General features: G+C 57.3%; 1 protein-coding gene across 1 annotated transcript in view; it reads right to left on the bottom strand.

Moving 5' to 3' along the window:
* The window catches only part of DNAH1 (dynein axonemal heavy chain 1), an 84266-nt gene that overhangs the window by 5148 nt on the left and 63839 nt on the right, over positions 1-15279 (bottom strand). The window contains exons 46-66 of the mRNA XM_063115129.1: positions 14920-15098; positions 13614-13844; positions 12181-12377; positions 11574-11709; positions 10446-10654; positions 10013-10184; positions 9047-9238; positions 8563-8673; positions 7594-7779; positions 7029-7220; positions 5823-5990; positions 5548-5739; positions 5238-5369; positions 4202-4327; positions 3425-3544; positions 3155-3304; positions 2870-3030; positions 1792-2017; positions 1465-1660; positions 1024-1175; positions 127-323 (exon numbers count right to left, since the gene is read on the bottom strand). Coding sequence (XP_062971199.1) covers positions 127-323; positions 1024-1175; positions 1465-1660; positions 1792-2017; positions 2870-3030; positions 3155-3304; positions 3425-3544; positions 4202-4327; positions 5238-5369; positions 5548-5739; positions 5823-5990; positions 7029-7220; positions 7594-7779; positions 8563-8673; positions 9047-9238; positions 10013-10184; positions 10446-10654; positions 11574-11709; positions 12181-12377; positions 13614-13844; positions 14920-15098 — 3625 coding nt within the window. The remainder of the gene's footprint in view (positions 1-126; positions 324-1023; positions 1176-1464; positions 1661-1791; positions 2018-2869; positions 3031-3154; positions 3305-3424; positions 3545-4201; positions 4328-5237; positions 5370-5547; positions 5740-5822; positions 5991-7028; positions 7221-7593; positions 7780-8562; positions 8674-9046; positions 9239-10012; positions 10185-10445; positions 10655-11573; positions 11710-12180; positions 12378-13613; positions 13845-14919; positions 15099-15279) is intronic.

The raw sequence follows: 15279 nt of genomic DNA, 5'->3' as shown, positions 1-15279 counted from the left end.
AGAGATATGGCCACAGCTTCAGGGCAACCCTGGGTGGCCCCTCAGAGAAGGCCCCTGGGCAGGCCTATTCCTAGGAATTCAACCCCTTGATGTGCCCACCCTGCCATACTCTGGGACCCAGCTCACCGGTGGGGCTCAAGGCTGTCGAAGATAATTCGGAATTCTGAGAGGTGCTTCACAAAGTCAGAGGGGAAGGACGAAAAGGCTGGCAGGTTGGAGAGGGCCAGAATGTCTCGCCAGGCCCGATCTGACAGCCAATCTGGTGCAGGATTCTCAGTCACAGTCTGGATGGAGCCCCCGGACAGGAGGTAGCGCCACTCACTCTGGCATGGGACAGGGGGAGGCTGACGCCCAGGCCCTGTGGCCAGCTCCTCCCTGCCTCCAGTAACCCCCACCCATCAGTACCTCCTTTACCACTCTCACCCAGAGAAACTGAGTCCCCCTTGGGGGTGGTAGTCGAACAGATCTGGGTTAGTGTCCCTGCTTCACCTTTTCCTGGCTGTGTACCCTTAGGGTAAAGGCTTTAACTTCCCTGGGCCTCAGTCTCCTCATTTGAAGTAGGAAGAATCAGAACTCTGACCACTTCCTAGGGGAGAGTGTACGTGTGAGCCCAGTTCCTGGCACACAGTTAGGGCTCGAGAAGTGGTGGCTATCTTTCTCACTAACTTTGCAGGGCTTTCCAATGCACCACAAAATACCTGGGGCTTCATGAGAGTGTGAGCTCCTGGCCAAAGAGGTGTTGGAGGCCCAGGATGGTCTGTTCCTGCAGACTGTCTCTGTGCATCACCACATTCAAGGCTCTGAGAAGGCCTGTGCTCACAGCACTGGTTTGGCCACAGTTACCCTGGGGTCTCCTGGCTGTTTTTAACCAAGAAATTGTGTTTCCTTGGGCCTCCGTCCCTCTGCTCTGCCCTCGTGCCTGGCTTTTCTTTCCCTTCTACCCATTCTCTTAGGCCCTGCAAATAAGGCAACCCTTCAAGTGGTCTGTCCTGGGCCCACCTGGCTGTCTCTCTACTCATGCACCTGGTTGATCTTGCCCTCGTTCATCATGATGCGGACACACAGCAGGAAGGCGAACATCAACTTATGCTTCTCAAAGAGGCTGCGGCAGACATTGCTGTAGAGGCTGTAGGTGAGGTAGCAGTTGATGTTGGTGATGCGCTTCTTCAGGTTGTCTGCAGGGCAGAAAGGTGATGGCAGAGTGTGGGAACTGGTGAGAGGAAGGAAGATCCCAGGGTCCAGCCCAGCCCAGCCAGTCTCCACAGCAGCCATAGGGACAGTCTGGGCATCCCCTTGGAGCATATGGTGTTCCTAGTAAAGGGGCTGAGAGGAGGGAAGGGAGTGGTGTGTGTGTTCTTATGTATTATGAGTCTGATGTGAGAGTATGTGCAAGTGAGCACGGGTGTGAGTTTGTGTCATATCTGTGTCAGGGTGGGAGCCTGGTGTGCATGTGGGCCAAGCTACCTGCCCTTTCTGAGTTGGCAATGCCTGAGTGGAAGATGTTGAGGAACCACTCGAGGGAGTACTGATACATGGGATCCACGTTGGCTAGGTCAGACACACAGAAGAAGAGAATCTGGGTGCGGACGGCCACAGGTATGTACTCCATGCGCGTGAGGTCAATGTCCTTCTCTGTCTGCTCTGCAATCCTGACTTTGGCCTGGGGGTAGAGAGGGGCAGGTCAGGCCCAGGTGGGCTGGCAAAGAGTAAAAGGCAGAGGGTGGATGGGGGCAGGGGGCAGGCCTAGGGCAGGTAGGGTGAGGCAGGTGGGGTGGACAGGCAATTGCCGACCTGGATCTCTGCAGCTTTCATCTTGGAAGCCTCCAGCACCTTGATGAGCTCCATGTCATCCACGGGGTTGCCCTCGGAGGAGCTGAGCCGGTATAGGATCTGGTCTTCAATGTCCTTCAGCTCCTGCCGCATTTTAGCATTACTGATAATCAGGTGGTTCTTGGCCTCCTCCAGATCCGGTCGCTCCTCAGCCACTACCTGGCCCAGGAGCTGGTCCTCTAGGCCGCTGCCAGGGGCAAAGGAAACACCATGTCTGTAATAATAACTGGTGGGACCTGGAGGGCCAGGCTTGAGCCTGCTCACCTGTCCACCTATGCTCCTGGGACTCCAAGAGCCCAGCACCCTTGCCAATGTCAGCCAGGGAGGACTGGCCTCCATTTCAGGCTGCAGGGCTAGTGCAGGAGACTGCCTGCAAACTGACCAGCTCTCAGTGAGACCTTGGTGGCAGTCTGGAATCCCAGCAGGGGCTGGCCAGTTGGATGTGTGACCTGTTGGGATCTCTAGACAACTCCTCAGAAGGAGGGGGCAGTGGGTGACCAACAGGGACAGGCTTTAAGGGAGTTTTCACCCCCTGGTTTATGATGAGGGTCATAGTGGCCACTGAAATTAAGTAGCACAGAGCAAGCCTGTGGGATCTGGGCTCTGTGTAGATAGCCTGTGAAAGCCATAGTGCCTGGGCTTGTGGCAGCAAGAGTAGGAAGCAGGGCTTGGGTGCAGGGCGCTACACTGTGCTCAACTCAGGGCTCTGAGACAGCTCTGGAGTGAGAGCACAAGGACCTAGCAAGGGCAAGCTGAAGAGGAAAGGTGCCTGGAAGAGGCAAGCGCCTGGTATTGGCCAGAGAGGTTGGGGAGACCCTGACCAAAGATCACGATGAGCTGGGGTGTGGTTTCTTAGGTGGAAACAGTAGCAGGTAAGGGGAGCTGGTGGAGGGGCTAGAAAGGCCTGGAATGCCAGAGTGCCTGGGAAGAAGCTGGCAGAACCTTTGAGTGGGGAAAAGTCCTTGCCTTTTGGGAGAGGGGGAGTGGGGCAGGTGGAGGCAGAGCTGATGTTTGGGGGTCCTGAGGGGTGGGAGTTTACCTTGGTGAGAGGGTGAAGTTGATGAGGGTGAGTTTGGTGGAGATCTCAGGTGTGTAGTGTGGGTTGGGCAGCTTGGTGGTGATGTACATCCTGAAGTCCTCATGGTAGGGAATCACTGTGTCCCCCAGCTTTAGCACAGTGTTCCCCTGCTGCTTGTATGTCTGTGGTGGGTGGGATGAGATGGGCAGGTGCTGTGGCCTGAGCTTTGCCAGTGCATCAGGGGAAGGGGGCTGCCGTCTCCCTTGTCCAGGTCTATAGGCTCCCACTGGCCCCCCACACGCCCACCTGCTTGAGCAGCACGGGCTCCAAGGCTGGATCCAGCTCCTCGCCCACGTTCTCCAGAAGACATGGCTTGCCAAAGCGGATGGCATTCTCCATGCTGCGCAGGAAGTCGCGGTCACTCAGCTTGAACACATCCAGCCCATTGTCCTTCTCCTGCGGGGGAAGGAGTAGGTTGGGGCTGTAGGGGCCGAGAGCCGGCCTGAGGCTCAGCTGCTCCCCCTGCACTGCTAGCCTGGCTGGGATGGGGCAACGGCACCTGGCAGGTGGCCTCACCATGTTCTTGATCCATTTGTTGGCTTGGCTCTGAGGGTCAATGAAGTGGGTCCAGCGCTGCGAGAACTGGTTGATGACCCCATTCTCCACTGACAGCGTGTCATTAGGGAGGCCAGCAATCTGTGGGATGCCGGGCACCAGACAGGGTCAGGGCTCTCCTATGAGCAGGGCCACCTGGGCCATCAACTACTCCCAACCTCATGCTTTGGCTTTGGACGTCCCTCTCCTTATTGCACCTCCTAGGAGGTGGGGGGCAGGCCACAATGTAGGCAAGGTCATAGCCCCTCGACCCTCTGCCTCTCTTCCACTCCTGGGGTGGCTCCTAATGCACTCCTTCACTGGGCCTTTCTGTCCTCTTGCCTACCGATTCCTCACTCAGTGGACCATATTCATGGAGCCCGTACCCCATCGGCCCTGCTGGCCTTTGCCCATGCTCAGCCTCTGCCTATAGCCTCTTTGTTCTCTCCCTTTGCCAACTCTCCCTGCCCTTCGGGATCTAGCTAAGTCATGACTTCTTTTAGGAAACCTTTCTTAACCTCTGCTCTGGACATTGCTTCCCCACCCCACCGCACACACTTAAAAGTATCCCTTAGAACCTCGCCCCACATTTAGCTAGCATCTGTACTGCACTCGGCCCAACTTTCTCTGCTACCCACCACCCTCTTGCCCAGCCTGGGAGGGTTCAGGGGAGGCATCTCTAAGCCAGGCCCAGAAAGGAGAATGGGAGGGACCACGTCACAGGCCCAGCTTGGTTACTCCTATTCCTGGGGTGGGCACCTGCCACGAGCGGATCTTCACAGGGTTCCCCAGCGTCCCGATTAGCGTTGGCTCAGAGGTGTGCGGAACGTGGTGGATTGTGAGCTGCTTGACCCACTGGTGGTAGAGTGCCATGCGGTACTGGCCCTGGGGAGATAGCAGACTCAGGGCCACTCCACTGTGACACCCATGGTGCTCTCCCCACCTCCCGCTACACCATAGTGCTTGGCAGTTGCATGCAGAGGTCAAAGCTCAGACGTGGAGTCAGACGCCTGCATTCTAGTCCGGCTTTGGGCAGCTTTCTTGGCCTCCACAAAACTCAGCCCCTCATGTGTGAAGCAGGGTAATGCTAACTATGCCCACCTGGAAGGGCATGGTGAGGATTAAATGGGACATACAGATGAAGTGTTTGGAAAAACACCTGGCACATAACAAGTGCACAAGTGTGAGCTCTTGTATTTTCCCACTGGAAGGCCTGCTCCACCGGGGGGTGAAGGGTGGGGTTTCTGGCTATTTTGTGCACTGCTGTGTCCCTGGAGCCTTACAGCTCCCAGCTCAGAGGGTGCACCTGATAAGTGCTTGTTTGGTGAGTGAGTGAGGGAAGAGCTGCCCCTCAGGGAAGTGACCTCAAGGAAGGGCCTCTGTGTGTTGTGCGGATGGTCAGATGTCCCGGCCTGCGGGACAGATAGGAACGCGGGCTCGAGGAGGACTACCTGTAGCTGGTGAAAAGAGGGAGGGACAGGAGACACGCAGAATGGAGGCAAGACAAGATTCTGATCAAGCCTCAAAATTTTATTGCTAGGCGATTGCTTATATGCATAGTGAAGAAGGGGTGGGCTGTCACAGAGTGTGGCAGCTTATGATAGGCGGAAAGGCAGGGGGGTGATAGTGGCGTGGTATGAGAAGAGGAGGTGGGGAGGAGTGTTGGCTTGGCGAGCGCGGGGCTTTTCTGAGGAGGAGGAGAAAGCCTTACATAAAATGGCTGTTATTTGTTAAAAATGGCGGCTACTGTTAGATATGGCTCCCGACAGTCAGAGACAGACTAGGGGCTCTTTACCGTGAAGGGGCCCAGGTAGGCCACAAAGCCGGCAGCCACCAGCACGTTGCCAGAAATGTTGTCGAGCATGTGCTCCAGGTTCTCCACTGTCTCCCGCCAGCGCAGCTTCTCATCCGATAGCCCGTTGATGAGCTGCAGAGGCAGCCCCATGGGATGGGTTTCTGGAGGCTGGACTTCTGCCTGCTGCAGCCCCCGAGGTTGCCAGAGAGGGGGTGTGGAAGCCCCTCCAAGACCCACCCACCACTGGGCCCTTCCAGCCCCTGTCTGGAGTGAGCACGCCTGCAGGCCTTCCTGGAGGAGGTGTGCACACCTTGTCAGCACGGCCGAGCCTCTGCTCGCACTGCTCACACTTCAGCTCCAGCTCTTCCTTCTTGGCAACGCATTCTCGGTACTTGGCCTGCATCGTGGCGATGCCATCCTCCACCTCGAACAGACGCTGCTTCGCCTCTTCCAGGATCCTCTGTGTTACCTCCAGGTCATCCTGGGCCTCCCGCAGGGCTTGCTGCCAGCAGAGAGCACAGTGCCAGCTTGCTGAATACCCTGGGGAGGGGGGCCCGTCCCCCACCAGCTCTTCTCGGCCCTTACCCGCTTAGGCTCCACGGCCTTGGCCACAAAGTGGTACTTGTGCATGGCGCGCACCCACTGGCAGATGGAGGTGCAGGCCTTGGACACCTTGGCGATGGCGGCTGGCTGGAACTCTTCATTGTCGATGTATGGCTGGATGGCTTTGATTACCACATCCCCAATGTTGTCCTGGGGTGGGAACCATGGGCCTCAGGAAGCTGTTTCCCAAGGGTGACAGGGGAGGGACTCTGCCAGGTGGTAGGTCTTCTAAGGGACACCCTGAGAACCTATCACACCCCCCAGGGCTATTGTCCCACCCAAGAAGAGTCCAACCCCATAGTTCTTGAGTCCCATCCTGTGGTTCATGAAAGTCTCAGGAATTTGCATTGTTAACAATCTCCCAGAGGTCAGAGCTTAGGCCCAGGGGAGCCTCAGCACTGGCCATGAGCACTCCTGGCTTGTGCATTTCTTTCAGGGGCTTGATTAGGCCTTGGTTTCCTGACTGATGGAAGAGGATGAGGTGGGATGGGGAAGCCCATAGAGGGTCCAGCTGCTGCTGATGGGGGAGTGGAAATTGCCTGGGGGCCCCAACACTGACACATGGTGGTAGGCGGTGGCCTGTGTTGGACAGGCAGCTACCTCCTAGCCAATTTCTGTGTCACAGAGGGGCCCTCCAAGTATGCTGTGGTCTCCAGACTGACCTAATCATGGCACAGCCCCTGAGAGAGAACATACCCCTGAACACTCAGAGTCCCAGATGGACAGATAGACAGAGAAACCCAGAGAGACATAGGGGAAGCTGAAACTCAGGTGTTGAGGCCGAGGGAGAGAGGTGATAACTGAGCAGATGGTGAAGTTCTTGGCCAAGGCCATGGGGTTGCAGAAAGGAAAGGGCAAGAAAGAGAATCTCCAGGTTGTGGAGCCTTGGAGTGACTGGGTGACATCCTAGGGACACAGGAGCATTCCCAGGTCATAATTTCTTAATACTCATATGTTGGTGGGTACTTCTGAGGATGTGGCCAAGATTCAGATCTAAGAGCTCCTTGGGGCCAGCCCTGGTCCCAATCAACCATGTGTATTGCTGGTGTTGGTGAGGCGGGCAAAGAGAGACAGGACAGAGACCATAGCATGCGCAGATGCTGTGGTAGGGCAGTCTCCTCTAGGGCTTATCTGCCCTGCTGGGTTCTGTCCTCACTCACTGGCTGCCTGGGTGTCTGGCATGCTTACCTTGTCAAACTTGAAGAGGCTCTCGAGGAAGCGACCTGGGTCCTGCAGCAGCGCCTTGCCTGGCTCCCAGTAGTCATCGACCTTGGAGCCTGGCCTCTCTCCAGGCACCTTCTTGGGCTTGATACCCTTCATGATGCACACAGCCTCTATGACTAGCTTCACACCTGGGGGTGGCCGCTGCATAGCACGCACCTGCGGGCCGAGCAATGGGTGGGGATGGGGAGGCTTGTCACCAAGTAGGTACCCCTGGGCAGGGACACTGCCAGACAGGGTGGGCCCTGCCAACCAAGTCCTTACCACCGCAAGACAAAGGGCATACCCAAAGATCTGAAGTCTGCCTCAGCCTGTGTTCTCCTGCTCCCCCAGGTGCTCGTGCTCCCGCCTGGGCACTGTGAGCTGGCACAAGGAAGGCAGGGCAGGCAGCTGGGCTCTAGACAAGTTCTGCCCTCTCCTCTTGGCACATGGTCCCCAAGGGATATGCAGAGGAAGGGCCTGGGAACTAGGACCCAAGAGGACACCAGAGAGGGATACAAGAGGGAGTGCCAGGATACACCCAGCTGCCCACCTCAGTCACATCATTCTTGTTGAGGTTGCGCAGGCTGGCCAGGGCTGCATCCAGGGCTGGCAGTGCCTCATCCAGGTCCTTCTGGGCATCATCGGCAATAGCTTGTGCCTTCCTGGCCTTCTCATTGGCCTTGATCTCCTCTGCCTGCACTGATTTCTGGGTCTCCTCAGCGATGGCTGTATCCACCTGGGGATGGGGACAGGGAGAGCCCAATGGGTGGCCAGTGGCAGGGACAGGCATGCCCTCCTCCCATTTCTCCCCTCTGCATCCCAGTCCCCCCAGACGAAAGGAAATGAGGGTTGAAATTCCCTGTTCTCCAAGGGCCCTCTCAAATATGATAGGCCATAGAGATCTGGGAATGCCAGGAGCCCCCTCCGCATCCTGAGTGCTTACCACGGCCTGGCATAGGGCTCAGGGGTTTACATGGTTGAGCATAACTGCCCCACACAGCAGGGACCCTGAAGCCCACAGGGCATCTTTATGCAAAACAGAGAAAAGTGCTCCCCCCCAACTTTCTTCCAGCTTCTTTCTCTCTGGTGGAAAATTTTGCAATACACTGACTTTGTGGAGGAGGACACGACTACTTCTGCCAGAAATCTGTCATAATGAACACACATCTGTGAGTCTATTTACCATGCCTCAAATATGGGCCCTCATGCTGTGCACAACCTACACATATGCCTGTGGCAGGCCTGCCACTCAGTCCATGTTGTGATTAGCAGAATTATTTGGGGTTGTTTGGATTCATCTGCCTTGCTTTTCACCGATCCCCTGCCCAGCATGGTACCTGGTATAGAATAGGTTCTGACCAAACATTTGTTGAATAAACGAATGACCAGTTAATGAGGAAGGGGGGCACAGAGAAGCTAAAAACTTGGGGTGGCCATGCAGCTAGCGATCTTGTGACAGAGACGCTGAGCATCCTCAGATAGGGTCAGGCATCAGGGAGGGGCTTGGGAACATCCCAACCTTGATTTGCTCCATGGTGAACATAGTGTCCTTGGCAGCCTCCTCCAGCAGGGGGCGCATGATCTCCAGGTCCTCCTGCATCTTGGCCACATCCTCAGAAGTACGTAGCAGCTGAGGGTTGAGGGACGGCACAGAGAGGAAAACAGGTGCAATGGAGACAAGAGAGAAGGCTGGGCCTGCAGGGCTCTGGGGATAGGACCCTGCTGGGCCGCCCTCATTCACAAGAGGCCAGCAGCTTCTATGGCCGCAGTGGACCCCAGAGGAAGGGGGTCAGTCTCCTGAGAATCTGTGGGATGCCCTGTTTTGGCCGGGCCCTTGGCCAGCAACTTTTGTTCTTTCAGTGAGGGAGGAAGCCATTCATTTAAACACTGAAGTGGGCTGCAGTTTGAAAGGCTGGCTGGGTCGCCCTGGCATCAGGGCTAAGACTGAGCAGGCAGAACCACAGGCAGCTAGCTGTTGTCCACAAGACCTCACCCAGACCCACCTTGTCCAGGCCACTCTTCATGCGGTTCTTGGCGGTTTTCAGCTCCAGTTTCTTTTGCCCAATGAGGACGGAGAAAATATTGAGAAGCTCCAGGTAGCTCTTGGGAGTCACATAGTTGTGGCGGGCCAGCTCTGCCAGGTACTCGACACACTTCTTGGCCACCGACTGGTGGATATACACGCAAACCTGAATCTGTGGGGAGGGAGACCACTGATGCTGTCCTTGTAGAGCCCCCAGCAAACACGGGGAACCGGGCACCCACGAAACCACTGCAGCCTGGTCCCAAGGAGGGAGCCATGTCAGGAGCCTCAATGCCTCTCACACTCTCTCCCTCTCGTGAGCCTCACAACCTCCAGGTCAAGGCCACCTATTGTGCAGATGAAAAACCCAAGGCTCTGAGAAGTCAAGGGGCTTGTTCAAGTTCACACAGCTGTCAAGGGAAGGGCTGGCTTTGAAGGTGGACCCAGGTGTCTCCCTGCTCTTGGCCCAGTGCCCTTGTCACAGCCCCCATGACCTGAGAGCCCTAAGGTAGTACCCCCCTCAGAGGCAGGATCCAGGGGGAGGGAGGGCCCAAGGCCTCAGCACAGCTGGCAGGGAAATGCTAGGCTCAGCCTAGCTGTTAGTCCCCCAGTGACCATCATTCTTTCAGGTTGGACCAGAGAAATCTAGTCCCTCCCCCATCTGTGGTCTCCGGAGTTGTCAGGGGGCTCTTAGAAGAAAGCTGCTATGAAGCCCTCAGGAGATAAGGGTAACAGCGACCACGTAGCGTGCCCAGCCTCCTGCATCACTGATGACCTGTGGGACTCCCCATTTTACAGATGAGGAAAGTGAGGCTTAGACAGGAAAGCTGTCTGGCCAAAGGCTTGCTGTCAGTGGTGGGCCTGAGACTTTCACCCAGGCCTCAGTAGCCATGAACCCATGCTAAACAGCTCCCCCCAAGGGCATGCTCCTCACCAAGACACCTACCAGTCCTTCAGTTACTTCAAGGGAGGATTCCAGTTCTGGGATCTCTTTTAGGAACGTGGTGGCCACAGACTCTAGGGCCTCTGCTGGCCACTCGTTAAACCAGTCGATGGTACAGCAGTTGACCAGGGAGGGGAACTGCCTCAGGCGAGCTCGAAAGACCTCTCCAATGGGGCTAGGGGCAGGGGATCCAAATGAGGCCCAAAGACATTGACTGACACCCCCAGGAACCCAGGACCCAGGGCCCTTCCACAGCCCTGTGGCATGGCAGCCAGGATGCAACAGCACAGCAGCCTGGCCCCAGTGGCAAGACAGCCAGGCCTGGGGCCTTTTCTCCTCATCTCAAGCCTGAATACCCAGGCCTCCAGCGTCCCTGGAGCCATCTCCACCTGCCCAGCCCTGCTACCCCGCATGGCCCGGTGACAGCTGCCTGTACCTCATGCATAGCACCATGTGGATATTGCTGCGCACACGCCCAGTATAGGCAGCCATGAGGTTGGCCTTGGTGGGCTGCAGGCCCTGTTCCTGGATATAGGGCCGCATGACGTTGACAATCTGGTCCTGCTCCTCCGCAGTATAGATGTTGGGAATGTCGCCAGAGTTCAGGACATTGTTGATGTCCTCCAGAAAGGACTCGTTCTTGATCTGGGGAGGGATGAGGGGTGGGGGAGGTATGCCTTTTGATGACCCTGTGTGACCTTCACAATAGCCCCATTTTACAGACCGTGCCTCTAAGGCTCAGAGAAGTCCAGGGTCACACAAGTGACCCATAAGTGACCTCATAGTCACAGTCCAGGACTTGAACCCAGGCCTGCCCCACTGCAGGGCTATGAACATAGCCACTGGGCTGTGGCAGGGCCCTGGGTCCTGGGTGGGGAATGCAGCATCTTCCTCCTCACTTTCTAGACATCTCTCCATGCCTCAGTTTACTCACAGGAGGAAACCATCACCACAGGCAGAGACAGGTCCTTGCCCGTCTCATATATCCTGGGCCTGGCCTGTGTCAGAGGGCACCCTCACTTTCTTGACTAACTCAGTGGCTGCCTGAAGGGATCCCTGGGGTTGGGGCAAAGCTGGGAGCAGAGGGGCCTGTGTCCAGGGTGTGTCACATTGTGGGGCTTCAGCGTAGGCCCCTAGGCCCAACCCTGACCTGTTTTGTCTTGTGGCCCCAGAGCACAACCCTCCTTCTCCCAGACTTGAGGAGAAGCCTCATGCCCAGGGAGTCCCAGAAGGAGCAGTCCCCAAGAGGAGAGCCATGGGTCCCCAAAACTTGGAGCACAGGCCTGGTGGTCCTTGAGGTGGGAAGCCTTTGCCAGTAAGGGGGGTGCCATGGTACTGGGGTTGCTTTACCCTTGGGGTTCACTCCTTGCCCCTTAGCTATGAGAGGTTGGGTTTGGCCCTACGTTCCTGACCTGCCCCACCTGATCCCAGTGGTCCCTTCCAAGATGTGCCTCAACTGACAGTGAGCTGGGCATGAAGAACTGACCACTGTCCAGGATACCATGCTGGGATGGGGTTATGTCCAGCCCACCCTGAGCCCTGCCCACTGCCATGGTGGTGGCACCTGGGTGTCTGAGAACAGAAAGGTGATGGGCAGGTTCTGCAGGCCTGCCTTGAGCAGGACCTTCTTGACATCTTCGCGCCACTCGGACATGCCGTAGTTCTTGGACAACTCAATCTGGAAGCACTCATACTCGGCCCTGGAGGCAGGAGTTTGGGTCAGGCATGCCAGTGGCTTGGGCCAAGAATTGAGGGGTGGTGGGTGCCCACACCCCACTCGGCCATCTGGAGTCTTGCTCCCATCCCGGGCAGACAAGCAGACTCTCCAGACCCTGAACTTGTTCTCTTGCCTCCAGACTTTACGGGTGCTGTTTGCTCAGCCTGGAATGCTCTTCCCTTCCATCCTCCCAGATCTGATTCTGAGAGCAGCCCATGGCCACCTTCCCTAGGAATCGTTCCGGATGCCTGCAGCTACCCCTCCCTCCCCACAGTACCAGGGGCACTGCTGCTGCCTCTCCTTGCCCATGTCCTGTTCCCAGTCCTTCCAGAAGCCCACGGGCGGGGTGGGTCTACCTCAGGGCTGCCCCAGGCTTCCACCACTGTGGAAAAGCATACATCAAACCGAGTCTGCCACCGGCCGCCCACTGCCCACCGTGCCTGGGGACCCTCACATGTGCGAGGCGAGGCGAGTGAGGGAGCTGCGGCCACTGCCACCCACGCCCAGCAGGAGCGCGTTGCCCAGCGCCTGGCGCAGAGTGCGGCTGATGCGGCAGATGTGGCTCATGGCGTCCATGAAGAGGACCAGCCTCAGCTTGGCTGTGTTGATCTGGTTGTAGTCCTCCATGTACTCCTCCATCACCTGCGTCATCTGGGGAACCGGGGTGGGGCATGGGGAGGGATGGGTCTCCCCTACTGCAGGGTCCCGCAGTCCCCTCCCCCTCCACTTTCCTTCTGTGTCCTGACTGAAAAACACAGAGTGCCTTGACTGCTCGGTGACTTGGCCAGCTCCATGTTCTCTCTGGCAGATTTGAATCCAAGCCAGGGCCTTGAACTTGCCAGGCACTGATAAACTTGTTTAGGTTTCTCAAAACACTGAAAGATCAAATATGTTGCTACATACTTAGAAGCGAGCCCCGCCCCCAGCCAAAGTCCTTAAACCCTTATATAAACTCCATACACCACGCCCCTTGTTGCAGACATACCTAGGTAGAACGTCTCTTGTCTCGCTGCAGGTCCTTCCTGCCCCCCAATAGGTAAGTTCCCCTAATAAATGCTTTGGATTGACCACCTGGCATTGAGTGCTTCTTTCTTTGGAATCCCAATTAGCCCCATCTAGGGACAGTTTGGGGCAGTCCCCTACGGGAACTCCCTGCTGCCACTTTTGGGGTGACTCTAGCCATGGGTTCGGCTGGTTGGAGCACTGTGCGCCGGGGCCCTCCCTGACAGGGAGCCCACCCCTCCCACAGGCGGCCCTGCTCCTCCTGTGCACAGGGGGATGCTGGGCATTGAGAAGCCAGGAACACTTGCATGGGGTGTGACCCACTGGACACACTGAGGCTTGAGGGTCAGAGTCAGAGCCCTGCCCGCTCCCTCTGGAGCTCCCCAGGCTGTGCTGACCCTGCGACCCTGGTGGGAACTTCTGGGAACTAGGAGAGAATGCGTGTGGAGAGAAACCATCAGGAGGCCCACTTCAGGCATGCAGCTTTAAGGCCACTGATCAAGGCCTCTTCCTTGCCTCCCTGGGGTCCTGACTGAGACTCGTGGCCCCAAGGTCCCTGTTGCCCCCCTGTAGGTGAATGATAACCCCTCAAACAGGCATGGTATGTCCCTGTTGACAGAGCCTGTCTCAGCTGAACTTCAGGCTTGTTCTCAGAGACAGCCAAGTAGGGCCTGCTGGTAGCACCCATCTGACAGGTGAGGAACCAGGGTCTCAGAGAGGCCAAGTGCTTGCCTGAAGTCCCCAAGCTGGCCTTCCAACCCAGTGTCCTGACCCTCTAGTCATAGTGTGGTGGTCCATCAGTAGTGACTAAAGAGGACCTGGGTCCCTGGGGGGCACAGTGAAGAGAACCCCACCAGGGGAAGGGCACCAGCCTAGGCCCCTCACCTTATTCTCATCAGTGATGAGCTCGTAGGACTTGAGGTCAGAGCCTGGCGACATGAAGTCCCCATAGAGAATGGGCTGGAAGGGACAGACCTCATGGAAAGCCACCTCCCATTGCTCCATGTGGCTCTCGAGGAGCTGGTCAAACCAGATGCGGTCCTCCTCATTCACCAGTCGGTCACGGAACACGCGGCAGTTCTCATGGTACCACAGTCGCAGCAACTGCACCTTGTCCTGCAGCCACCCCAGCATCAGTGCTGGCCCTCGGCCCCAGGGCCCTCAGCCAACCCGGGGTAGGAGCCACAGCTCCTGGACCCCTGACCTGGACTCAGCTCTCTACCATGACCCAGCCAGGGCCACGTGTGGGGGCTGCTGGAAGGTGCATCAGCTGACCAACTGAAGGCTGGTGACTTACACAGTGCTGCCTGGGCTTTTCCAACCCCAGATCCAGGCCCAGTGGCCAAGTGCCCGCTGGGCACCCAGCTTCACTAGCTGGTCACGAGCACCTCAAAGTCATCACTTCCTCCTTTTAGCCCCCAAACGCCAAGCCCAGGGGGGATGTCTGATTCTCCTTATAGTTTCCTGACACCGCACCTCTAACTTCTCCAAGCCCCACTGACTTGACCTGCAAATCTTCTCTGAATCTGCCACACTCTGCATCTCTGTTTCTGCTGCTGACTCCATCCCAGCTTCCCTGCCTCTCTCTGGGTGACTGGGCCGCCCTCAGGAAGCCCCCAGGCTCTTCTCTTGCCTCCTTTGGCTACAAGCTCATCAAGGCCAGGACCAGCTTCTGTCCCATTCACCCCATCTCCTCAGCCCTGGGCTCTGCACACACTGGCCATCCAGTCCCATTCCAAAGTGCAAGTCTGTCCTCACCCACTCCCATGGCTCCCCAGTGCCCTCAGGACAAAATCCAACCTCCTTGCTCCCCACCAGGCCAGTGCACCTAACACCTGCACTTCCTGCTCCTCCCACCTGCGTGTCTTTGGTTCCCAGAGGGCACCCTGCTCACTCTCCCCCAAAATCTTCTCACACACACGGCCTCTATCAGAAACCCTCTTTCTCCTTCGGCTTGCCCTTGCTCCCTCTTTGGTGTGACCCCCCCTCATGGCCCCCATTCCCGGTGTGGGTTTGACCCACAAGATCAGGCTCTTGGGGACCCGGTGCATGCATGTTCCAGCTCCCTCAGGGCCTGGCTGAATTAAGGTTGGGAATGTTTGGGTAGGAAGGCCTGAATTGGTGGGGCCCAGGAGGAAGTGAGGGCAGGGAGGGCAGCATGGGACTAGGGAGGGGCCTGCTGGGTCCTCACCTCGACCTTAGCTGGGTCGGCCATGAGCATGCCCTGGAAGACTTTGGAGAGGTCTCTGAGGTTGAAGGTGTAGTGGGACTTGGCTGGAGTAGGCAGCAGCTGGAAGGTGATGGTGGCATACACCATGATGGTGGCTTCCACGAGGGGCTCCGTGAAGTGGGCAATGTTGGGGGCCCCAGCTGGGGGAACAGGAGAGGGGCCTGGGTCACACAGGCCGGAGCTCCCTATGTAGCCTCTGCATATCATAACCTCCCTGCTTTGGCTGTGCTGTGATCTCCCCCTATGTGCCCCTTCCCCAGCCTACAGGCTTAGATTCCACACACTCTTCAGTCCCGTCTCAGATGCCCCCACCTTAGGGTG

Source organism: Cynocephalus volans, chromosome 11, assembly GCF_027409185.1.
Source record: "Cynocephalus volans isolate mCynVol1 chromosome 11, mCynVol1.pri, whole genome shotgun sequence".
NCBI lineage: Eukaryota > Metazoa > Chordata > Mammalia > Dermoptera > Cynocephalidae > Cynocephalus > Cynocephalus volans.
This window is presented reverse-complemented; position numbering and strand designations above follow the sequence as displayed.